Below are 27,381 nucleotides of genomic sequence, written 5' to 3'. Positions count from 1 at the left end.
AAAACTCCGCTAAAACACTAAGTTACAGAACTTCACTAAAATTAGCTAAAAGTGACTAAAAACTGACAACTAACTATATACAGAAAGAAGAAAAAGACCACAGAGAGCTTCTATAAGCAAGCATAGCAGTTCCAGCGACTGTCACAGGTGGTAAGAAGGAACTGAGGGGGTCTGGGGTTGGGTGGGTGCTTTATACCAGTGCCATCAACGTGTGGCAGCAGAGGGCACTCAAGCTGTCCCGACAGGTACCACTGACGGAAAAAATCCCAGTGACTGCTCAAGCATGGACACACCTAGAGTTGAATGTACATGTGCAATCACTCGAAGAACACACTGTGCCACTCACAACTGCAATGAATCTGCACTAGTGAACTACTACATGTTTACCTGAGAGTCCTACTCTGAATAAGGAATGAGCCAACTGTGCTGAATGCACAACTGATCCTTACTTTAAGTGTGCTGTTCTTGGCAGTCAGCTGCTGCTCCAGCTGTGATATCTGGCTGGTGGAGTTCTCACGAAGTTTGGTGAGGCTGCCTTGGAGTCTCTGGACATCTTCTACGAGCTGGGCAATTTCACGTTCTTTTGCAGCCAGTTCCACCTCCAAGCTAGATCGCGTCAGCACCTCTATGGCCTGCTCCTAATGTGAAAGAAATAACATTATACCATATCAATAAAGGCAACATACTCAAACAGGAGTTTGGTCAGGACCAAGCTTGGAACTGGAAGTCAGAAACTCCTAAATTCTAACCCTGGCTCTGCCACTGAGTTACTCTGTAGACATGGGAATTTAAGCTCCCTGTATCTCAGGTGGCTCATGTGTAAGATGGGGATAATGGAGAAAACAGATTTAGCTACATCACACGGGTGTTGGGAGGACCCAGGAGTTAATGTCTGCACAATAACTGAGACAATGCTTTGAAGATACAAAATGCTCTATTTAACATTATTGAATAATATTAATGATAGTGCTTTGTATCAAGATGGCACTGAAATCTTGTGCTTTAAAAATAATCAGATAGTATGCCATTTTGGAAGAATGGGGGGAAATGTTTGGCCTATAAATTACAGAAAAAGCATGTTTTTGGCTACTGGGACTACATCCACCAAATATTTCAGGTATCATTCCCAGAAATACTGCCACAGAAAGTGCTATTGTTTGCTGATGTTTGTTTACTCCTGGGAACACTGAGGAGAATAATAATGGCCCAGACTCTCTCCTCCCAAGGAAAAGTACACAGGAAGGGATCACTAGGAGGAAGACATTTTCCTGAGTATTTCCTTGTAGAAATCTCCCTCCCCAAATCAGGCTTTGCTAAAATGCTGAGGGGGCTTGCCCCCAAACCTAGAATCAGAACATACCATAAGAATGGCCATACTGCGTCAGACCAATGGTCCATCTCGCCCAATAACCTGTCTTCCCACAGTGGCCAATACCAGGTGCTTCAGAGGGAATGAACAAAACAGGCAACCATTCCCTGTTATCCACAACCAGTTTCTGGCAATAGCCATTGATGGGCCCATCCTCCATGAACTTATCTAATTCTTTTTAGACTCCCCTCTATAGTTTTGGCTTTCACAGCAACCCCCCGGCAATGAGTTCCACAGGCTAACTGTGTGTTGTGTGAAGAGGTACTTTCTTTTGTTTGTTTTAAACCTTCCGCCTATTAATTTCACTGAGACCCCCCTGGTTCTAGAGTTATCTGAAGGAGTAAATAAAACTTCCTTATTCACTTTCTCTGTATCGTTCATGATTTTATAGACCTCTATCATAGCCCCCCTTAGTTGTCTCTTTTCCAAACTCAGTAATCCCAATCTTTTTAATCTCTTCTCATATGAAAACTGTTCCATATCCTTAATCATTTTTGTTGTCCTTCTCTGTACCTTTTCCAATTCTAATATATATTTTTTGAGATGGGGTGATCAGAATTGCCCATAGCATTCAATGTTTGGGTGTACCATAGCACATCCCCATTATTGTGGCTTCCTAGCTGCCAACATCTCCTAGGACAGTGAGGCAGGAACTAGGAGGGAGATAGATAAGGGAAGAGGGAGATGGAGCTATGTTTTATCTTTTTCACCTACTTTTTATGGGACCAAATAGGGCCTGGGTAAAGTAGACTTGCACCCCTGGCCCCACCCCACCTTTTTTCTCTCCACCCATTCAATTTCAACTTCTTCCCCAGCAAACAGACCATGTAGAGAGGTCAAGTATTGTGCTGTGGAAGCAGCTTCCATGCAGAATTGGGGCAGAATTGGAGCTCCCATGCAGAATTAGATCAAATCCTTGTGCAGAAGGGATACTGCATGTTCAGATCTAGGGAGCATGATCTAGCCCAGTACTTGATGCTTATATAGCAATCTTCATTCAAAGACCGCTAAGCACTTTTACAAACTTTAAGGAATAAATCTCACAATATGCTGAGGTAGGTAAGTATCCATTTTACTAATGGATGAAGTGGGCCACCCAGATGGCGAGCGACATGCCAAAGCTCACACCATGAGTCAGTGGTGAAAACCCAACTCATAAATGTTGACATCTAGAACCTCTTGTTACAACAAATGACACTGTCAGATACTGGATACCCCTGTATTTTCCAGTGTAGAAATAAACTAAATGCCTTTTCCATATCTTCCCAACACTTATCTTGATTTCCAATGTCTACATACTGGTGTCATATCTCACACAGAGAGGTAAAATAATAATAATAATATATGGAGATATACCTATCTCATAGAGCTGGAAGGGACCCCGAAAGGTCATTGAGTTCAGCCCCTGCCTTCACTAGCAGGGCCAATTTTGCCCCAGATCCCTAAGTGGGGCAAGGATTGAACTCACAACCCTGGTTTAGCAGGCCAATGCTCAAACCACTGAACTATCCCTATCTGAACAGCAGTTAACAATGTCCTCCTATTACAGTGCATTATACTTTTTATCTTAAAAAACCCTCTAGTTTGCTTGCATGAAACATCACAAATTCTGTAACTGTCTATTGCATATCTCTGTTGAGACCAGAACACAAGTTTGAAATAAGATAGATAATAATCATTTTAATCCTGCAGTAGTTGTCATATTAAATATGAATGAGGTGCAAAAGTAGTATTAAATACAAGAAAAACCTAACGCTAAAATAAGAAGGCTGGAATATAAACTGGGAAAAGACAGGTAATTTAAAGTTACGGCTAATATTCTGACTTTTTTTTATGCTGTTAGGTCTTGATTCTGCTCTGGTTAACTTCAGTGAGTATATCACTGGGCACTTAAACAGTTTTTTAGACATTTTGGTACTGTACCAAAAGTACTTCTAAGGCAACTATATATTTTTCTGTCTGATATGGAGCAGTGAATGTATTTGATTCATAATAAAAAGTAGCACATCAGGAATCATTTTTATTAAATTAGTCAGTAGCAATCAGAGCCAATTTTCCATTTTTTAAGGTAAACAATACCTATTAGTCACCTTGACAGGCTAAACTCAAAAGGAATTGTCCTTTCAAATATGGTGGTTATTAATCCAGAAAAAGTCTGAGGAACGTAATGCTCTGCTCCTGGAAGGTGGAACAGGCAAAGGGATAGTGTAAACAATCTCCAAAAACAAAACAAGTACATCTATTGCATTTTAAAATACTTGGAGGAAGACAACCCCCCCCCAAGTCAATAAAAATAAGAAGGAGAATGCATTATATCAGTTTGCTAACTTTTTCCTATTTGCTTATGAACTAATTTTTCATAGGAGGAGGAGATATTTGGTGAAAGATACTACCACAGTCTAAACTTTTTAAACTTTCTTCTAGAACCATATTCTAAGAACAATACGGCAGTGTAGGCAATGCTCGTGGTTGGTTGAAGTCACTTGGCCTACCTACCGCCTCATGCCTCACTATGTACCCAACGCATGTGTTAATAACCTATTAATGCAAGCCCTGTCGTATGGCATTGCTCAATTTATTTTTCAGCTGTCGCAGCTTCTATCAACTCGAAAGAATCTTTGATAGCTGTTGCTATCTGCCTGGACTCCCTGAGCAGTCGCTGAACGAGTGCTGCCCAGCTCATACTAGCATCCAAAGAGCAGATGGGATTTCCACTCCTGTCCCCTGTCTTTGACTGCCTCCAATCCCAATGAATAGTTTGTCCAACAAAAATGTAACCAACTTACAATTCCCAAGAACACCAGTTTGTTTCAGTTAAAATATTATTCCAAACAGATTTTTTTTTATAACTGTGAGCATAAATTGAAAGAACTGGACTGCAGGAATGTCAGAAACCTGTAAGAGTAGGTAAATATTTTCTCACCACATCAGGTGCCTTCTGGATCTGTGTAGCAAGTTGGAGAGATTTGTTAGCTGACGAGAGCTGCTCCCTTAAGGTTTCTGCCTCTCTCTGAGCCACCTCTGCCCTCTGAAGGAAATGAAAAGGGGTGAAAAGAGAAAGTACATTCAGTTTAACAACTGACAATTATTACAAGAACATTCATCAATTCATGCCTGACTGACTATAATTGATTTTCCTAAACACTGAACCTAATAAATGTTAGGAAAAATACATAGAATGTGATGGATTTTTATTTTAAACAGTACAAGGAAGAAATAATTGAGCGATTATGACAGTAATTTAACGCTAGGAGCAAGGAATCCCCTGCTGATACTAATACTGTGGCCCACTGAATTTCCCAGACTGAATAAATACAAGTGGAAATGGAGTCTTTTTATTCAATTTCTTTCTATTCTTCTACACACCAAGCAGATTTTATTGCAGGATTCCTCACGGGAATAATTCTCACGGGCAAACACTGAATTAAAAGACATTCTGGCTATTCTCCCTAAAATATACAAATGCTATGGGTTCTCTTTCTTCAGCAATTATTTGCCAAAAAGGGAATGGTGAAGTTTTGTCTTTTTCAGCTCTTCTATTTATGTAACAATGTTTAACCCCTCCAAATCCAACAAATCTGCATACGTCAGATACCAGCTACTGACAATTTCAGCAATATCTGATAAGCTTTTGGGGGTCACGGACTGTCTTTTTGTTCTGTTTGTACAGTGCCTAGCACAATGGGGTCCTAACCATGATTGGCGCTCCCAAGCACTACTGCAATATAAATAATAATTTTAAAAAGATTAAAAAACTGTAGGTTTCAGGGGAAAGCATGTCCACACTGGAGTTTCAATGGGGATTGGTGGATCACAGATGACTTCAGAGGGCATGTGGGAGAAAAAGTGCTTTCTATCACCTGTTCTCAAGTTCCAATTAAGAAAAACAGCACAAAAATCTAATTATTTTTACAGCACACTCCACTTTTGGCTTATTAGAAGTAAAAGTGATTCTTATCCACCCTGATTATCACCTGCTCCATCTGGTCCCACCAATTAAAATATCAGTCCTCTTCCAGTACAAAGCAACTACAATCACCATTTAGGCCCACTGCTCAGAACACGTTGATCCCTTTTCTGAATCCCTGAGCTGGTTCAGTCCTGCCTCCAGATGAAGCACACCATACTAACAATCAATCACTCTAAAGGCTCTGTGCAATTCTGCCCTTATCTACACTGCAAATCTTGTCTCTGTGATCCAACTTGCCTCCTTTACTGTGCCAACGATCAGCTCCCTTTATTCTCTTCTCCCACTCTCTCCTTCATGCTTTCTTCCACACATCACTTTACACCTGGAACGATCTTCCAATTTCTGTGAAGCATACTCCCTCCCCTCTTCAATAAATCCCTCCTGCAAGGTCCACAAACTTTAACAAAAACAAAGCTTATATCCATTTTCTTGGTGTCACCTGTATTTTTTGTCTGATCCTTGTCTGACTTTCAAATTGTAAGCGACACTGAACAGCAACTGTGTGTTAATTCAGATCTCATTCAGCATACTATCAGCAATTAAATATGTAATTTGTGATACTTTCTTGCAACATTTTGATGTTTTTGCATAGATTTCACAATAGTTGTTGAGAACAAATGTGGAATTGTACAAGTTCTAATAACTAGTACGAGACACTTAATCAGCATACCATATGTGTGATACATGAAAAGATGCCCGAAGCAATCTTTTTCCGGTAATACTATTCCTCACTAAAGGGAAACTAAACTGGTTTCCATAGATGGAAAAGTTGGGAAGGAAAACTGGACTAGCAAGTCTTATCAGGATAATTTATTTTCTCTCATTTACATTAGATGAATGTGAGAAAATATCAGAGGGGTAGTCATGTTAGTCTATATCCACAAAAACAATGAGGAGTTCGATGGCACCTTAACGACTAACAGATTTATTTAGGAATAAGCTTCCCTGGGTAAAAAATAAGAGGGAAAATTGCTTTTGTAGTGAGCCAGCCACTCCCAATCCCTATTCAAGCCCAAATTAATGGTGTTAAGTTTGCAAATGAATTGTAGCTCTGCAGTTTCTCTTTGAAATCTGTTTTTGAAGCTTTTTGTTGAAGGATGGTTACTTTTAAATCTGCTATTGAAAGTCCAGGGAGATTGACGTGTTCTCCTACTGGCTGTTGTATGTCACCATTCCTGATGTCTGATTTGTGTCCATTTATTCTTTTATTATTTAATTTTTATTTATTTATTTATTCTTCTCTACGTAAAAGGGAATAGGAACTGGGAGTGGCTGGCTCACTACAAAAGCAATTTTCCTTCTGTTGGTATTGACACCGCCTCATCAATTATTGGGAGTGGCCCACATCCACCCTGACTGAATTGGCTGTGCCAACACTGGTTCTCCACTTGTAAGGTAACTCCCTTCTCTTCATCTGCCAGTATCTGTATGCCTGTATCTGTAATTTTCACTCCATGCATCTGAAGAAGTGGGTTTTTACCCACGAAAGCTTATGCCTAAATAAATCTGTTAGTCGTTAAGGTCCCATCGGACTCCTAGTTGTTTTTGTGAGAAAATATTTATCTAATAATTGCTAAATAACTACTGCAAAACAGAACAAGTTACTACACTGGGTTGTTACTACATCTAGTATTGTATAAGTAATGGGTTTTTCACCCTTAAGCAATTCTGCTGATGGCTCCCATTCATAGCAGCATTGTTTTGAGAATCTATTCACTTTGCATGCAAATAAACCACAGAGGATATTTCTAATAGATGTTACATCTGCATATACTGTAAGCTGTCAGCTGCCCTTCCTCCCCGCATAGTTTCCCTAGCCAATTTAGCACATCTGTTGTAATCTTGTGAATAATATTAAACAAGATTTCATACTATCCATTGCTATGAAAGAAATCAACAAATTTCAGACAACTCTGATTGGAAAATATGGAAAACTGTTTTTTTAAGACTATATGGTCTTCAGGGTAATGACTGTGTATGCCTCGGCATTTGAAAAGCACTTAGTAAACTTCTGGATGCTCCTGCAATATAAATAATAAAATTACCACACCCAAAAAAAAAATGTGGAAAAAGAAGTTAAGGTTGCAAAATCAAGCACTCAAAAGTTGGAAATGCCACAAAACGGCTTCCTGTGCAATCTTAGTTGACCTCCCCTTGTGCGTATGCATTATGATACAATCTTCAGTTGCATGATCACATGCTATTTTTTTCCCCAAAGGACCCATGCCTGAATCAGCGCGCAGAAGGCATGGTGTTCAACAACTAAGCAGCTATTCAATATTTTATTTTATCCTTGTTGTTCAATTACTAGCCCTGTGACTTATTTACTGCTCATTATTCAAACTCTGCTCTGAATAGTTATTCATTTCCTCACAGATTTTTCTATGGCTTTCGTCACTATAGTATCTGAATGCTTCAAACACTAATGTATTTGCACACATCCCCTGTAAGAGGAATGGGTATTATCCCAATTTTACACATGGACAGCTGAGGCACACAGAAATTGAAGTAAAAATTATTCACTAATTTTTGGTGCTCAATTTTGGACAACTAGAACCTGATTCTTCAGACTACTTCACATTCTTTAGCACATCATAGGTTTAAAGCACAGTTCCCATTGACTTCAGTTGCAGCAATGAGTACTCAACACTTCCGCAAATTAGACTTGAGGGTCTCAAGGTGGACACCAGGAAATGAGGAATACACAATTAATGGCCATCTATGAGAAGTTTGGCTAAAATGATTTGCCAACCACCACACTTCTCCTCTGGCAGAGGTTTGGATAAAATCCAATTCTCTGGGGCAGCATTTAACTGCCTTAACTACAAAACCATCCTTTCTCTTCCTGCAGTCCTCTGTCTCATTCACTACAAACCTTCCAACTTTTGCCACAAATGAAGCATGGGTCCTGCAGACAATTGACTCCTTCAGTACACAACCCTGATTTCTCCATAGAACACCATCCATTCTGTACTCTGAATAAGGCACTTGCCCTGTGGAAAAGGGGAATATGTCCCAGTCTTCTACCCACCTCGACTCCCAGTCCCAGCTTCTTTGTCCATCCAGCCCCAGTCTTTCCCTGCCTCCATTGCTAGCTTCCATTTCCACCCTCCAGTTACAGTTGCTCCATGCTTCCCCGACGCCAGCGGAGGGAACACTGAAAGCAAAGGAGAGTCTCTTTGCTATCAGTTCCGGTACCCAGCACCACAGCAGCCTATATCAACCAGAAGCCGAAATTGCAAGGAAAGTCCTGCTCAGCCCCTGCATCCCCAATTTGGAGAGTGCTCAGTATTGATAGAATCATCAGAGAATTTAGTTGCCAAACTATAACAAGTCTCAACTGAGGATGTACAAACAGATTTCTCAGAGGCTTAAATAGAGCAAACTTGGATATTTTTTTGCCACAGGAACAACAGACCGCACATCCTTGATACAAAGGAAACCTGCCTTTGCCAAGTTTCAGGTCCCTGCTCTAAAGTATGGAGGCACTAGAGCTTCTTAGCAAAACAGTTACAAGAATTTTAACATGGGAAAAACATTTTCCCATATCTCATTCTCAGAAATGGCTGTGCAGTTTTCGCTGAAAGTTGGGGGAAGGGGGGGGAAAATCAGCCAGAGCCAAACACCCAGCATGGGAAACTTCTGCCCAAACTGTTAAGTGTTTGGCAAAGTTTAAGACATAGGGTCTTTTAATGAGAAGTGTCAGTTAACTAAGTATAGATATCACTAACAGCTCTGCCTATAATAATTAAAGTCAGTCACATTGCTAACATTGAGAAAGACCATCCCCATTCTCCATGCATCCAATGAAACTGTATTTTTGGATACTTCAGTCAGATGAATCTTCTCTGTTCCATGTAGCTAATATTCTAGCTCAGAATTCTCACTTCCTTTACTAAAATATGTAAATACTGTACTGCTTAGTAGTGAAGCCAATTAACAGTCATGATCATTGCCATGTGCATTTCATTTTGTTAAAAAATACATGCAATGTATTTGGTATAACTTATTTTTGTAGAGCTTAATGACAGGATGAAGATCATGAACTGAGTAGAATATTAACTTGATCAAAGACCAGAGCTATGATTGGAAAAATGGGATACTTTATTTAAAGATCTTTCCCTTTAGAGTTCTATCAGTTGAACTGTCTTTTCTTATATACATACAACACATAGCAAACATTACTACAAACCCTAAAGTGTAATGCATATTACCAGGAGTAGCTCTGTTGAAACTAATAGATCTAGTTATGGCCCGGTAGGGTCTGCAGTATAGAGCCCTCTGTTTGTAGACCATCCCACAGCAGCCATGCTCTTTTCCAGCATCTAGTTGACTAAGGCATATTAGTGGAATATGCTTCATTTCCACCCCTAACTTTTCAACCATTTTGAAGCCTGAGTCTGCATCAAGTTTCACAGAAAAGGAGAGCATTATCAGAAAATCAGTGACATGAAAAGCTCTCCAGGGCTTTGGCACCAATTTTTGCAGCATTGGAGAACTATATAAACATCATCAAACAGAAGAGCTTGGGTTGTCTTCAGTCTCATTTTCAGGCTATTCAATTTTCCTTTACTCATTGAAATATTACCAGGTAAATGTGCTTCCAGTTGGAAGCCGAGCTTTTACAGGAGACTCCTGGACATCTATGAAAATAATATTAAACATATTTTACAATTAGATAGCACTTTCCATGCAACAATCTCAACACATTTTTTCTTCTTCTGTGGCATCTCCATTACTGGAGATTTGCATCCATGGTAGCGCATTCTCTACAATCTTCTGCTAATCCCGTTGTGGATAAATAGTCCTTTTGATCCACTCAGGATACCACACTGTCCATCCAATAGCATCTTTCTCTGCCCTGTCTGTCAGTAATTTTCCTTTCCAGTGCCTGAAAACATGCACTGCCCACTGAGCGCCTTAAAATGTGCCCTGAAAATCCAATGTTTCTTTTCATAAGATCTCTGACTAGTGTTTGCTGACCAACAATTTTCTATTGGTTAGATGATATTTTCAGAATTCTTCTGTAACATCACAGTTTGAAGTACTGTAGCACTGGTTTACACTACAAATTTATGTGGTAGAACTATGTTGCTCAGGGTTTTCCACACCCCTTTGCAATGTAGTTATACTGACCTAACTCTTGGTGTAGACTATGTCGATGGGAGGACTTCTCTGTTGCAGCGTTATAAGTACAGATTACCCAATCATTTCTTATTATCGAGTGTTTGAACATCCACGTTTCACAGCTATAATTTAACACAGATCAAATATACGTTTTTAAGAGTTGGAATTTAGTCTTCAGCTTTATGTCTCTTCTCTTTGCAATTGACACGCTGCACTTTACAAAGGTGACTCTCACTATTTCTCTTTTACAGATGGTGAAATTGAGGCACAGGATCAAATTACTGGTGCAAACACCACCAGACCTCATCAGATGGTGTAAACCAGTGGTACCCAACTTTATTACATAGGAGGGCCAGATAAACCTAAGCACAATCTTGTGTGGGCCAAACAGAATCTACATATTTTAATAAGATTTAAAGTCACCTGTACTGATTTCCCTTTTAAGTTCAGCTTGTTTTGTATGTATTTAGATAGACAATACTATACATAGAAACAACCTATTTACACACTCATATAAACTAAAATTATGCAAACAAGATGATAAAACACTAATGAATTGGCCGTTACTATACTGTGTTGAAGGAGGCCACAGGCCTTATGAAATGGTCTGATGGGCCACGTACAGATCGTGGGCTGTAGGTTGGGCACCCTGGTGTAAACAATTTATTTTAGCTGCGGATCTAGCCATAGTGAGTTGAAGAGTCAAACAGAATCCAGATATTCTAATGTTAGCTGCATCAGCCTTGGTGCAGATGAAGGAATCGTGCTGAGATAACAATATTATCTTCACGGTGAATAAAAACAGGAACACATCGTCATTGTTGTTGCTGCCATCAGTTGTGGAACAAAATTATTTTTGTCCAATCATAGAATATCAGGAGGTCATCTAGTCCAACCCCCTGCTCAAAGCAGGACCAATTCCCAACTAAATCATCCCAGCCAAGGCTTTATCAAGCCTGACCTTGAAAACCTCTAAGGAAGGCGATTCCACCACCTCCCTAGGTAACCCATTCCAATGCTTCACCATCCTCCTAGTGAAAAAGTTTTTCCTAATATCCAACCTAAACCTCCCCCACTGCAACTTGAGACCATTACTCCTTGTTCTATCATCTGGTACCACTGAGAACAGTCTAGATCCATATACATTGGAACCCCCTTTCAGGTAGTTGAAAGCAGCTATCAAATCCCCCCTCATTCTTCTCTTCTGCAGACTAAACAATCCCAGTTCCCTCAGCCTCTCCTCATAAAAGTCACATGCTCCAGCCCCCTAATCATTTTTGTTGCCCTCCGCTGGACTCTTCCCAATTTTTCCACATTCTTCTTGTAGTGTGGGGCCCAAAACTGGACGCAGTACTCCAGATGAGGCCTCAACAATGTCGAATAGAGGGGAACGATCACGTCCCTCGATTTGCTGGCAATGCCCCTACTTAAACAGCCCAAAATGCCATTAGCCTTCTTGGCAACAAGGGCACACTGTTGACCCATCCTTTGCATATATGTTGTTGTCAGTGATGTTAACTGAACAAGGAAAAATATCACTCCATATATTGGTCTGACATATGCATATTTCATAGCAATTGTGCTTAGTTGGAAATAGAAATCTAAACAATTTTCCAGCATAATCTGTTGGAGCTAGAAGGAGATTATACTCAATTAAAAAAACTGAAAACTATTTCTGCTAAAATAATTTCATTTTCCTTCTGCTTTTAGGACAAAAGAAAATTGTTGGTTTTGTATATACTTGCTAAAGCGGACGCAGTGGTTTTTACATTTTAGTATTCTTTTGTTTCAACAATTTTTTAATCATTAATTCTTCCTCTACTGATCTTAAAATCTAACAACACAATTCATTAAATCATAGCACTAATCCAGTCTAGATCCTTTAACAAACTGCTATGTAATTCAGCTGGCACTCTGAAAAGAACATTTCCTCTTTTCTTGTTCCATTATGACAGAACTTTCTATAATCTGCAATTATCTCTACCCTACAAAACACACAAATGCGTGAAGGACAAATTCAGGAACTCTATCAGCATCATGAGGAGAAACAGGGAGACCAATGAAAACATGCTGACCTTCCAAAGATACAATATAGCATAACACACTGTACAAAAAAAAAAATCTAAATTATATATTTCCAATGCATTCTGCAGGGGGAAAGTCTCTTATATTCTCCTGTTTCTTGCTCCATAGGAAACACGACATTTCTCAATCTGAGCTTGTTTTTTTTTTTATATATCATGTTTGATTCTTCAAGGCATTACACTGATATTATAATGTCAATGCCAATCAACTGACACTTCCTTAATTTAGATGTTCCTTTCTCATTTCTACATGGGGAACACACTTTCAAACACCCTTACCAAGGAAGAATAAATTGTACCAGTTCACAACACACTTTTATTTTGTTTTTCTTAATTTGGATACCCAATATTTGGCCATATAGATCTGCAAACTTCGGAAATGTGAAACCACAGGCAGATAAACTCAACTGTCATCCACAGCAGCTTGGAGTCAATACCAGTACCATCTTTTTCGTAAACATTTCAGAGTCCCAAACTATGCTAAATTCATTTATTTGCCAAGTAAGGGCTGTTTGTTTTAATTATTTATTATCATACTTCACAGCATATCAGCAAATATGCAGTCACTGATTGTGTAAAATGAAACCTCACTAAAATGAGATTCCTCACTACAGCTCTATTAATTAAATCCTTAGGGAAATGCCAGGTAAAACATCTAGATGTTTTTGGTGAGAAACACTGAGTTTGTGGATTAGCAAACTGAAACGTAGCAAAGTTCTGCTGTATTCAGATATACTTCCATTCTGCTCCTTTATTGATACCAATTAAAGCGTTCAGTAATAGAGCCTTAAGGATTAACAGAGAAGCAAAAAATGAGATACAGGCTCATCTGACAGTTCTTTTGTTATCCTGCAACAGAAATGGCAGCGTTTTACTACTAAGGCAATTGCAGCAGGTCTCAATAGAATTCTTCAGACTCTAAACCGGGTGTTAAAATAAAGTTAAATGCTAATGAACTATTAAGTTGTTCCCCCCAACAGAACCCTCGATACAGCAGCCAACTTTACTTATTGCTCCATCTTGTCTTTTTATACTGGTTTATCCCTCTCACTACTCTAATGCTTTGCTTCATTCTCCATTATCACTATCTTTCTGCTTCTTCAGCATTGTCCCTCCATTTCAGGTCTGTTTATCAAACTAACCCTATAAAACTTCAAACTCTAACTGCAGAACCCTGTCTCTATACAATATCCCTGGCAAGCCCTATTCCAGTCAGCATACCTCTCAAAAGGCTGGTCTTTACTGCAACAGGCAGCGTTAGTTAGTACACTCAAGTTTGCCTAGCTTGAGTGCAGTGACCGTGGCTGCTCTATAGAACATTCAAACTACATAACATGATTTGATTAGCAGGACTTAGCATCTGATGAGTTGTTGGAAACTCAAGCTGCTGGAAACTCACTCCATTACTAGCGCCAGTATCAGCAGCACTTGAGCTTCAACTCTTTTTTTTTTTTTTTTTTAAATGGAGATATCCCATCTCCTAGAACTGGAAGGGACCTTGAAAGGTCATTGAGTCCAGCCCCCTGCCTTCACTAGCAGGACCAAGTACTGATTTTGCCCCAGATCCCTAAGTGGCCCCCTCAAGGATTGAACTCACAACCCTGGGTTTAGCAGGCCAATGCTCAAACCACTGAGCTATCCCTCCCCACATCTCACACCTTGGATGCACGCCCTTAAAGCATTATTTAACTCGAGCTTAGAGATTTTTGTGTGTGCACAGGAGTTGGGCAAAACTCAACTTATATCTGGAGCTAATAATGTTGTGAAGACACATCCTAATTCTGTGGCCACTGCCCTCTTTTTCAAGTATAACATATTCCTCTGACCTCAATGTACGAAGTCTGCTCTTGCATTACCAGTGGTTTTTCTTTTCCCAAATTTTCCAATCACAAATCACTAACTTCAGTGTAATGCATTTATAAAGGGTCTACAATCCCTTCTGGGAGTTGATGAGGGCACTGGGAGCACAACCAACAGCACACTTCCCCTACCCCTGAGAATGCCCACTGCATGAATAGAATTGAAGTTTCATCTGATCAGAGGGCTGAAGAGAAAGTATATTGGGACTGAGAAGTTGGAGGAAGTGAAAGAATCACAGAACAACTGCACAACTTTGGCTTCTTGAGATCTGAAGGTGACACTATCTTCTGCTTCAGAAACTCTAGAAGTTTTAACTTGCTGAGTTTTCAGAGCACTTTTTCAGTGGGAGAGGAAAACCTGGCCCTAAGCAAATGAGAATGTACTCTTTGAATATCCTAAAGGTTAAATGAAGAGCAGATTCCCTTCCAACACCTGAGATCAGGGATCTATGTTTCTTCTACAAAGTGAAATACATCATCAGTTGCAACAGAGAAGGTAACAGCATTTCCCACTTGGCTGTAAAAGTTGTAGGTATGTCATCAAATAAAGCAAGGAAAGTACAGGGTTCTGAACTCAGGATTTGACAGCTAAGAGAAGAAGGAAACAACTTTCAAATATAAAATATTTGTTTGAAAATGAAAATATATTTACTATTTTAAGCAGAAAAATTCTGTTAATGATGTTTTTAATACCAAGGCTTTGCTATTCTTTGAATATCTCTTCTGAACTGCGTTCCAGTTTGGACCACTCAAATATAAATACGTTCTTTGTATACAGCAGTAGTCACCCAAACTGCGAGGCGTGCCCCCCTAGAGGGGTGCGGAGGACCATTTGGGAGGGGGGGGCGGGGCAGGGCAGGGCATGGACCAGCCCCAATGGGGGGCAGGGAAAGAGCATCACCCAAGCAGCTCTGTCCCCAGCTGCAGCTCTGCCCCGCCCTGCAGCTCTGCTCTGCTCCCCCCAATCGGGCCCTGGCCCCAACTGAGGGAGACACCTTAAAGGAACTGGATTGTCAAAGGGCAAGTGCTTAGCAGTTTCTAATAAACATTCCCATTTTAATGTCTCTTACGTTGAGCACCCAAACACTGAGGCACACCAAATCACTAGTCACTTTTTGAAAATTTAAGCCTGAGAGTTTATCTATTGGTTTTCATCTATTTGATCAGGTTTGAAATGTGGTGATCAGTTGCTGCCCATTATTTTTAACAAGAGCTGATTTGCCTAACATGGTGTATTACGGATTCATTGCTGTGAGTAAACTGCTTCAATTCCCACAAGTAGTCAACAAGAACAGTAGAGAGATAAGGTGGGTGAGGTAATCTCTTTTATTGGACCAACTTCTGTTGGTGAGAAAAACAACAGAAGTTGGTCCTATAAAAGATATTGCCTTCCCCACCTTGTCTCTCTAATATCCTGGGACCAGCACAGCTACAACAACACTGGAAAAACAATAGAGGTACAACTTGGATTAAGCTAGTCACCATCCATGGGCATGTCCCGTGCTGTGGCAAACATTTGAGGCATTTAAAAAACAAAATAGGTTTAAAAAACTAAAAATGTTTGCTTGTAAGTAGCATCCATTACTATATATATTACTATCCATTGCTATATAGATTACTATATTGCAGACATAGAGCCCTTACAGAGTTTCCCTCACTATATTTGCAGCTTGCACAGCCATACAAAGTAATAAGCTTGGACTGCTAAACATGGATAGGACACGAGAACTGTCATGAGACCACGAGAGAAGGGAACATTCCCCAAGATAAAAATCAAAATCAATGCAAGTTTTTAAAATTTTATGAGTAAAACTTGTTTTAAAATCCTACCTGATTTGCTCTTTCGAGGTCCGTCATGATCATCTCAATTTCATCAGCCCTGGGAAAACAAACAAGCATAAGCACTGTTACTATACGAGAAGAAGAGCCTCTAGGTTGTGTGTTTTCAGTCTATTATGCACTTTTTAACATTCATATAGAAAAATACCAGATTGAAATATTTAAATAGGACACAGTTAAGTCTGAAAGACCAAACTTTTGACCCAATAGCTCTATTTTGGATTTCACTTGTGCATACAGGTATGTACTTCCCTCTTACCCACTATGCATGTAAGATCATGAAAAAGAATTATGAATCAGTTTGCTGCTTTAAGGTCACTATCATTATACATTTTATCTAAAAATACTTGGCTTGCAAACTTTAAGAAGTAAAGCAAAACAATTTCACAGTACTTAGAATCGATTACTCAAAAGGTTAGATTTTTGGCCTCTGAATCATGAAAAAATTAAAAATACTGAAAAAAGATTAAAGTTGAAAGTGCTTCAGTTCTGCTGGAGTATCTAAATATCATAACATTCTCCAAACATCTGGCCATTTTACATTCTGTACTGGAAGAAGTGCTGCAATACCTGGGCAAAGTGAAGGAAGTAAATAGCAAAGTTTCAAATTTACATCTGAATTTTCTAACTTTATGTTTTTGACCATATTTTAACATTTATAGCTATTTCCCTCTTTTTAAAATTTCGTTTAAAATTTTCAAGAAATGATACACCAGGAAGTTTTAAAAAAATCGAAATATAGATTTAAAGTATCAGACAGTATTGTTAGTTTAGAGTCAGGCCCGTAATTCATTTTATAAAAATTGATAAGACTGTTAAAGGGTTACAGAAATGTAAGTAGTTAAGGAAAACCAGTCCAATCAAACAATTTATATACGTGTATTGCGTGCTGGCTACCTTAGACAACTAGCTCTACACATGCAAACTCTTGCCCCTGCATGGAGCCCCACTGATTTCCATGGGACTCTGCCCACTTGGATGCAGTTGTAGTATCAGAGCCCTACAGACTGAGGATAAAAGTGGTCTCTATTTTATACAAATATCCTTTTTTTTTCGGGGGGGGGGGGGGGGAAGGGGAGCATCTGGTAGCAGGACATCATCAGTGAAGGCTTTTAGAGTCTGGGATTCCCTCCTTCTGCCGATGCAAAACAGTCAGCATTTGTTTTCCTGTTGGGCATGCAGTAAGGCCCATTTATTTGCTGGGGTCTGTGCTAGGAGAGGGGTGCAATGATGCAATTGTTTTAAACTGTATCCCTTGTTTCTAATATTCACAGGAGCTCCAAGAATTGCCTGTTGAGGTCTCCTTTGGATAATATGGAAAACAGACCAACATGTGTTTTGCAGTGCAATCTTTTCTCTTTTGGCATGAGCTGATGAACTGTTATACTGGGAAGAAGACATGCGCAAGATGTTCTGAATTACTAATACGCATTATTTACTGGACTATATATTTTCCCTTGGGACAAACATAGTTCCAAGTGTTTAGGTACCAATGACATGAACTTGGAGAGGTTATATGAGTCTGTGATTACTTTTATATGCCAGTTTTGAAATAGAAATCTCTTTTTTTAGCATCAGGCCTGAAAAGTCTGTTCCCACTGCTAAACCACACATTAAAATGAAGCTATTTTTAGAAAGGGATTTTCATACAGAAAACAGTGTCTCTTAATAGGATAAGTACCAGAACATTCAAATGATCAAATAAGGCATCTCCAGAGACGTACCAGATGGAAGAGGTCAAGTTAAAGCACTGAAGAAACTGTTGTTTTATCTCAGTTTAGAAAAAAAATCTTTACGGCTCTTAAAAGAAAACTTCAGTGTAATAAAAGATATTTTGTTATTATTATTATTATTATTATTGTCATTCATTGCAAGCCAACAAGATTTCTGGCTCCAAACATAAGAAGAAGACAACAGTCCCTGCCTACAAGATTACAATCTAATATAGACAGACATAACAGTTCTGACACATACAAAGCATGAAATGCTGGTCTGAGTCAGAGGTGGCGTAAAAGTCCAACATCGGTCATTTCTTAAAGACCTTGTGAAGAAATGTATTTTGAGGAGGAATTTTAAGTAGGAGGGAAAGGTGGTCTGGTACCAGAGAACAGGGAGAAGATTCCAAACATAAGGAACATTGTGAGAGGGATACAAAACAGGGAAGCAAGAGAGAGGCTTGGGACAAGAAAAGGGAGAGGAAATAGAAAGAGGGGAAAGCAGAGATCTAAGTTGGAGCTGAATGCAGTGCCTGACAGGTGACGACAAGGTGCTTGAACTTTTTTAGGACAATCACTGCATCTAATTACAAAGAAGTATAAATCCCAGTATTTTAAAGCGATAGCATATTTGGGACAGAATTTAAGAGACCTACCATAGCACTGCTGGGGACACCCATGTACAAGAGGCTAAACAAGGCTGCAGGACTCTAAAAAATAGGGATTCAAGTTCTACCCTCAGATATACAATCTCACTGATTATAGTGGAAAGTGTCCACCTGTATCTAAGGGCAACTTTTTCCTTATATTCAGCTGTATACCACCTGACTGATTTTGGGGTGTACTTCTTTCTCCTTTTCACACAGGTATTCGTCCTACCTTGTTTTTCTACTTCATAATACTTCTGTATACATCTAATAAAAAGATGCAAACTCAAAATAAACATCTCTAGTGTAGCAATCTGAACACCCAGTGAGGCTGTGCTGTAACCATAAATATTATCTTTAAGTACAGTAATGAATTAAATTACTGTATGCTCTTTCCAAGAGCAAGTGTCAACAGCATTCAGAAGAATCTTCAAAAGGATTAATTCTTTTCATTTTAAAAGCTCAACTACCACATCAATAGCTGGCACTCCGACAGTCTAAAATCACTTATGTCTTAAAGTCTCCAATAGCTATGTACATTGTTTGCTCAGCAAAAGTATTTATTATAAAAAAATGCAAGTTCTCTCACCTTTTTATGTGCTTATAAAAACAAGCTTTCATTTATTTATTACTTACAAGGCACTGTGTAATGCTCAGCCTTCAAGGCAGTGGATGATTCCATTTTGGTCTAGAAAACATAGCTCACTGAATCAGAACCACAAAGGTCATTCCAGTGCACTCTCTGTATGGGCTAGTTTCTGCAACATTTACTCACTTTGAGTAAACTCTTTCAACAGTTCCATTTATTTAAATGGAACTATTCAACAAGCACAGTACTACTCAACCAACCTAAAGGGGAAGGGGGGTGTGCAGAATCGGGTCCTATGGGTTTTAACTTAAATTCTGATAAGAAATTTAAAAGAATATGATCAAGTTTAAATAAGCATAAAAAACTATGAATTGATTATAATCCTGGATCTGCAGATGGCTTCAAACAACAGCTCTAAGAGAGGTGTGAACTGCCCTATTTATCTCAATAGGCTGTGAACTCTGTAAAAGAAAAATAATTTAACGTCAACATTATTAGTTATTTCACTGCTGACCATTTTAGAAGAAACATCCAACTCATGTGTGATCCTGGGACAAACTGCCTCACTCACCCTCCCTAAATCTAGAGCGCACTGAAAATGAAAATGTGGAATCAGAATAAAATCAATTTCATTTTAATTGACATTAAAAGGCAGGTGTGTGCGACTGTACATGTGAGCCCGGAATCTCTTTGCAGCACTGTCTATTCGGGCTGTGCAAGCACCAGGTAACTCATAAGAGCATAAAATAAAAACAACCATATTAGGTCAGACCAAAGGTCCATCTAGCCCAGTATCCTGGCTTCTGACAGTGGCCAATTCCAGATGCCACAGAGGGAATGAACAGAACAGGTCATCATCAAGTGATCCATCCCGTTGCCCATTCCCAGCTTTGGCAAACTAAGGCTAGGTACACCATCCCTGCCCATCTTGGCTAATAGCCATTGATGGCCCTATCCTCCAGGAACTTATCTAGTTCTTTTTTTAACTGTGTTATAGTCTTGGCCTTCACAACATACTCGGGCAAGGAGTTCCATAGGTTGACTGTGCACTGTGTGAAAAAATACTTTCTTTTGTTTGTTTTAAACCTGTTGCCTACTAATTTCATTTGGTGACCCCTAGCTCTTGTGTTATAAGAAGGAGTAAATAACCCTTCCTTGTTTACTTTCTCCACAACAGTCATGATTTTATAGACCTCTATCATATTCCCCCTTAGTTGCCTCTTTTCCAAGCTGAAAAGTCCCAGTCTTACTAATCTCTCTTCATAAAGAAGACATTCCATACCCCCTATCATTTTTATTGCCCTTTTCGGAACCCTTTCCAGTTCCAATATATCTTTTTTGAGATGGGGCGACCACATCTGCACTCAGTATTCAAAGTGTGGGTGTACCATGAATTTATATAGAGGCAATATGATATTTTCTGTCTTATCATCTATCCCTTTCTTAGTGATTCCCAACATTGTTAGTTTTTTTGACTGCTGCTGCACATTGAGTGGATGTTTTCAGAGAATTATTCACAATGACTCCAAGATCTCTTTCTTGAGTGGTAACAGCTAATTTAGACCACATCATTTTATACGTATAGTTGGGATTATGTTTTCCAATGTGCATTACTTTGCATTTATCAACATTGAATTTCATCTGCCATTTTGTTGCCCAGTCACCCAGTTTTGCGAGATCCTTTTGTAGCTCTTCACAGTCTGCCTGGAACTGAACTATCTTGAGTAGTTTTGTATCATCTGCAAATTTTGCCACCTCACTGTTTACCCCCTTTCCCAGATCATTTATGAATATGTTGAATAGGACTGGGACCCCAGTACAGTCGCCTGCAACCTCTCTAAGCATTTGCCCACTGAGAGTAGCTAGAAGTTATCCCACAAGGACATGGGTGACTGGAGTCACTATTTACTTCTCTCCATTCTGAAAACTGACCACTGTTTCCTATCTTTTAACCAGTTACCAATCCAAGAGAGGACCTTCCCTCTTATCCCATGACAGCTTATTTTGCTTAAGAGCCTCTGGTGAGGGATCTTGTCAAAGGCTTTCTGAAAAATCTAAAGTAAACTATATCCACTAGATCCCCCTTGTCCACATGCTTGTTGACCCCCTTAAAGAATTCTAGTAGATTCCTGAGGCATGATTTCCCTTTACAAAAACTATGTTGACTTTTCTCCAACAAATTATATTCATCTAGGTGTCTCAACTTGTGGGCCCCCTACAGAGAGGGATGAAAGGTAGAGCAGCCCCAATTGTCTCAACTTCTTCACTAACAAATCCAGGTAAGTACTCCATATCACTGGGAAGGAGGACGGGTTGTGAGAGCCATAGGGACAAAAGCACCTTGAATAACTCCAGTACTGTAAAGTAAGTAACCTCTCTAAGCATTTGCCCACTGAGAGTAGCTAGAAGTTATCCCACAAGGACATGGGTGACTGGAGTCCCTATCTAAATGGCTGTAGAACAGCCCTGCTAAGCTGTGCATTTGATCTAGAAGCTGAGCCAACAGACTGAACTCCTGGGTAGGTGCTCTACAGATTTCAAGAATAGGTACTCTCTTAAACAAGTTACTCACACTGAATGTGAACTAACCTGAGAGGGAATGGGTAGTTTATTCAAAGAGCAGGACATTTTAATGCAATCTATAACCCATTTGGACACACTTTTTGAGGCAGCAGACTTAGATTTATAAAAGACCATGAAAAGCTGAGGTGATTGCAGAAAAGCTTTGTCCTGGAAAGGTAAAAGGAAAAAGACGTAGCCCTAAGAATATCTAGTGTGTGGAGCATGGACTCTTCAACAGAGTAATGAGTCTTAGGAAAAAATACCAGTAGGTGAATAAATTGGTTTATAGGAAAATCAAGCAATTTTCGGTAGAAATTTCAGGTGAGACGTGAGAGTTGCTTGGTCCTTATGAAATATTGTATAAGGCTGTTTAACCATTAAAGCTTGATTTTTGTCCCCTCTACAAGTCAAGATGATGGGGACTAAAACAACCATTTTATCAGGAAGGTGAAACATAGGCTCAGAGGGAGAGTCTTTCAAAGCAGCAAGTATCCCATTCAAGTCCCAGAGAGGGAATGGCTCCCTCATTGGTAGAAACACCTTAATCGGGTTTTTAGAAAATTTAGAAATTGCGGGATGGGGGAAAAAATTGGATGATTGTCAACGGGTGGGTAGTATGCTGATACAGTGGCTAAATGGACTCCGACCAAGCTAACCAAAAGCCACACATTCGGATGACAATAAGTAGCCCAAAACAGAAGCAACTAAGAGTTGAAGAAGATTCTGAGTAGACTACAAAGGGAAGAGTTTTCTCTTTCTTTGATGTGCTTTTTTTTTTTGCTGGAAACTTTCTTGCTTTGAATCAAAACCTCTTGCAGAGACGCTGACCGGGATCTGTTCACAAAATAAAGTCAGCAAGATTCTATGCTGTTAAATGCATTGACTCTGAGTCTGGGGGCAGCATCTGGCCTTGGCTCTGTAAGATGACGTCTAGTAGGTTCAAAAAGAGGAAGAGGGTGACTGATCAACTGCCGCATTAGATGGGAATACCAGAACTGACATGCCCAGGCTGCAGCTATCAATATCACCTAAGTTTTGTCCTGGAATACCTTCATTAGAACCCTTGGAATTAAGGAACTAAAGGAGGGTTGTGGAGGAGACAAACCAGGTTATTTTGGCAGCGAAGTAGAAATGTGTCTCAGAAATCCCAGGCTTAGTCCTGCCCAGGAGCAGTCCCATGGGCAGTGAGAAGGAAAGGAGTGGCAGCTGGGGCTGTTCTGCCTGTTTTACCCTCGCTGTAAGGGATGTGAGACTGTACAGGGTACATGCACAGCCCCACCAGACACCGATGGTTAAAAGATTCCAGGTTCTCTCTCACACACTGGGATCTGCATGGACAAATGTTCAAAGAACTGAAATGTTAAATGACTGCTCAGCAATGCACCACAATTCACCTCTCATTTACATAACCATCACATTAAAGCTATATAGCATTAATCATTAAAACAGATCTCAGTCAATAAATCTACTGTTTTCAACTATAAATTGAGAGGGTTTCTTACAACTCCTTTCTTCTATCTTTCGCTGATTTAATAATGCTGCAGAATTTAAATACCGCCAATCTTCCTTCTCCTTCGTTTAAACACAAAGCATATCAAAATTATGGAATTACTCTTGGCTTGGCCTTGAGCAGCCCAATACGGTGTCAATTTTCTATGTGTGATAAAGCAACAGCATGTAAAAAGCAACTAAAATGCAAGTCATATTCAAGCATGTGAGCCACAGAGCAATCAAAGACTGTCATTCAAGGCTCAGTCATCTTCATACAGGAAAAATGAAACATCTGTGCCCCAGAAAATTAAGTTATGTATTGCATAATTCATTTGGTGTCTGCCATTGGAGCCATTTCATTGTTCCAGTGATAAACATGTTTGATTATTTTTGTTTTGTTTTCCATTGCCTCAGTGGTCTTCCTGTTTATCTAACCATCCCACAACACATAACAATGTAGATAGCAATTACACAAAACAGGGTTATAGTCTGATGGTAAGATGTGGGAAATCATCCATCTTGTTAAACACATTAAGATGGCACCAGTATTAAATATTATATCCAATATAATTTTATTCAGTTTGATTCTTTTGGGTCCATTCTATAGTTATATTTGACGGTGCTGTCATTGCTTCCTAAGCATACAAGCATCAGCAGTTGACCACCTTTTTATTCTCCGGTTGCTTCCCCCTCCTCTGATTTAAGTACTTCAATATCTCCTAGATTAACTCCTTCCCTTGTCAGTATACTCATCATCTCACCTCTGCTTTGAAACACATTACTTACTCCTTTACAAGAAGTTTCCATTCATCCTTGGTAACCTGAGCTATTCTCTCCCTCACACCCCATTAACAGGATATACATGTTCTGTACGTACATATGCACAATAGAGTACCTTATGATTATCCTAGCTGTACAGTCACTGAAGAGTTTCTTGCAGAACAGAGTGCTATGACCAGCTAGAGTGCCAGCCAAAAAGCATATTTTTCCCATGAGTCAGGGAGCGGAGAAACTGCTCTCTTTGTAGAAAACAATGAAGGTTTCTTTTTTTAATTGCAGTACTGGGTTTCTAGATAGCACTATCTCTTAAATGTCATATACAATAGGTACTTAATACTGTAAGCAAATTCCCATCACTGATATGGAGCTTGCTTCAGGATCATAGAGATAGAAAGGGTTTATCAGATTGACATCATCCATCCTGTAAATATAGGATACAGTCTTCCAATAGGATGACATATCTGGTTACACTGATACCATATTGTATTGACTAAGGTGGTTTACCAAGTAATTGTCCAAGATAACTTTAGCTTTATGATGTTCGTAATACCTTCTTAGATAATGGTGACATAAACCAATTTATTTTGGGACATCACATTTCCTGACTGCCTGTTTGATTTTGTTTTTTAATAAATATGTATTTTGGTTAAAAAGTACAATGACATAGAAATGCCAATAAAACTCATTGAAGAAACCTTTGGAGTTAAGGGATTCCTTTGAAAACAAACTATTTAAAATTCATTTCAATAAAGCATTCCAAAAAAAGGATTCATCAAATTTAGTAATTAATCAATATTTACAGATAAGGCAGTTTACAAGTGCCGAAGGGAAAGTTTAAAAACTTATCCAGTCTGTAGGATTGCTCTGTTAAAAGTTTAACTTTGCAAAAGTTAAAAACCACACACTACTTAAAATCTTTTCCAGTTCAAAACATGAGTTAAAACAGTTTCAGGTTCCACACCTATCATTTCCCAATTTCTAATGGTTTTTCATCCCCAGGTTCCAGTAAGAAAAATCTATACAAACAAGATGAGAAACTGACTGGCTACAGAGAGAGGAGAGTGACTAACTATGCAAAAATGTTGTCAAATGCACAAAATACACAAATTGAACATTAAGAAAAAAATCACTTTCTCCAATATTTCAGTTACAGTAATCTTAACTATTCCTTGTAACACTAGTAGGTAAAAAATATCCAGGTGGAAATGTGATTTGTGAAGGCTGATCTTTCAAAATACAATTATGTTAGACAGTATTATTTGATTAAAAACATGAATCATATTTAAAAAATAAAGTAGCTATGTTCCCAGGAATTAGCAGTCTTATTGTAATGATTACATTTCTATAAATTGATTTTATTTGACAGTTGCTCTAGATGTCAGTTCATTTACTATAACTTCCTGCTTAGAATTAACATCACTCTTGAAAAATTTACAAAAATTATCTTTTACTTGGTCAACATAGACTTGACCGAGCAAACATTTTGCTGACTCAGGGTCAAGGGTCAAAGTACCTTGCTGGATTGAGTGCTACGTCTTTAATATACAGTCACAAATTACAAAACTCCCATTGCCTCTAATGGGGCCAGGATTTCCCTTAGGATGTTGTGATCTTGTATGGTGTTTTGGCAGAACATAGTGAATCCTATTTAAATAGTAACTTATTTGCGGATTCCTCTATATCCAGCCTTTGGAATTTTGCATAGAGGTAATAACTTTATCATCCATAAGTGTAAGAATAAATGTGTTCATTTTGTGCTCTGGATGGACAAATGTGAAATTGATCTTCTATGGAATTCCAACGCATTGCCTGAAGTGAGACCAAGAACAGCTGAAATGATGTGTTTACTTTTGCTTTAAAAATATACAAAGCATAAAAATATCCATTGATGTGACAACCCTTAATTGATTCTGTAATTTGAGCAAGTTATTTTATCACTTTTTCTTCAAACTTATAAAAATAACAATGGAGGATTTTGGTTTGGGGCAACATAGTGCTTAGAATTATTTTACTTATTTTTATTGAGTCATAATTGATCAGTTATCCAAAATAAATGACATTAATTGGAAATGTTAAATACAACTCCTTTTACTGTAATACCAAGAACATGTAAAGGACAAGAAGTAATAGTTATAAAATCTTTGATACTTAGTCGATAAGCAACAGTTGTTACAAATTAAGGTTGTGATCTTATTCACATACTTAACTTTGCATACTGTGAATCGTCACATTAAAGTCATTGGGACTCCTTGCAGGACGTAAGGCTAAGCACATATATAAATCCACAGAATCAGGGCCTAAGGTACTTTAGGCAGCAGAACGTCAATCTTCTCAAATATTATAATCTCAGTATGAATTCTCTCTCCTCCTTAGGACTGGGCTATACTGAAAAGTTATATCAGCATAGCTACATCTCTCAGGTGTGTGAAAATCCACCCCCCGCCCCTCCCCAAGCAACATAGGTAAGACGACCTAACCCCGGTGTAGACGGCACCATGACGACAGAATTCTTCCATCGACCTAGCTACTGCCTCTTGGGAGGTGGATTACCTACAGTGATGGGAAAACCCTTCTGTTGCTGTAGTAATGTCTACACTGAAGCTCTACAGCAGCACAGTTGCACATAGTCTTAATTAAATGAATATCTGTGTCTGATATTTCTATACATTTTGTTTTCTTTAATATAAAAGTAACTTTAGAAAAACAGAAACTACACGTGATTTTTTACTATAGCAACAGAGTGGATTAAAAATCTACCTTTAGAAACTGATTTTCAGTGATACTGGGCACCGGCATCTCCCATTAGCAGCAAAGGAGTTGTGGGAGAGCTCAGTATTTCTGAAAACCAAGTTCCTTGTAACTTCATTAATTCTCCATATTCTTTATTCTGCATCTTTGTTCTTTAAGAAAAATGACAAAATGTGTTTTTCTTCCACTAAGATCAAACCATAATCAGTGAAACAGATTTTAATCGTTCACCTCTGTGCAAGTTTGAAAATGGGTGCCCAGTGTAACAATACAATAAAGCAATCTTATATAGATGTGTCACTCCAAATATGTGCTCGTGCCATGGGAAAATAACTTGTTTACCAATGTAGCGATGACAGACCATCAATGCCTACCTTGTGGTGAATAGTACTTTTCCAGTGGTTTACGCACACATTAGAGTCAAGTATCAGAGGGGTAGCCGTGCTAGTCTGAATCTGTAAAAAGCAACAGAGGGTCCTGTGGCACCTTTAAGACTAACAGAAGTATTGGGAGCATAAGCTTTCGTGGGTAAGAACCTCACTTCTTACCCATGAAAGCTTATGCTCCCAATACTTCTGTTAGTCTTAAAGGTGCCACAGGA

General features: G+C 38.9%; 1 protein-coding gene across 8 annotated transcripts in view; it reads right to left on the bottom strand.

Moving 5' to 3' along the window:
* CUX1 (cut like homeobox 1) overlaps positions 1–27,381 on the bottom strand; it is a 398,007-nt gene that overhangs the window by 133,616 nt on the left and 237,010 nt on the right. For all 8 annotated transcript variants that reach the window (XM_034752645.1, XM_034752648.1, XM_034752651.1 and 5 more), the window contains exons 9-11: positions 16,240–16,288; positions 4,293–4,397; positions 450–638 (exon numbers count right to left, since the gene is read on the bottom strand). In XM_034752645.1, coding sequence (XP_034608536.1) covers positions 450–638; positions 4,293–4,397; positions 16,240–16,288 — 343 coding nt within the window. The remainder of the gene's footprint in view (positions 1–449; positions 639–4,292; positions 4,398–16,239; positions 16,289–27,381) is intronic.

Source organism: Trachemys scripta, chromosome 18 (assembly GCF_013100865.1).
Source record: "Trachemys scripta elegans isolate TJP31775 chromosome 18, CAS_Tse_1.0, whole genome shotgun sequence".
Taxonomy (NCBI): domain Eukaryota; kingdom Metazoa; phylum Chordata; order Testudines; family Emydidae; genus Trachemys; species Trachemys scripta.
The sequence above is the reverse complement of the archived record's forward strand: the minus strand, read 5'-3'. Positions and strand labels throughout refer to the sequence as shown.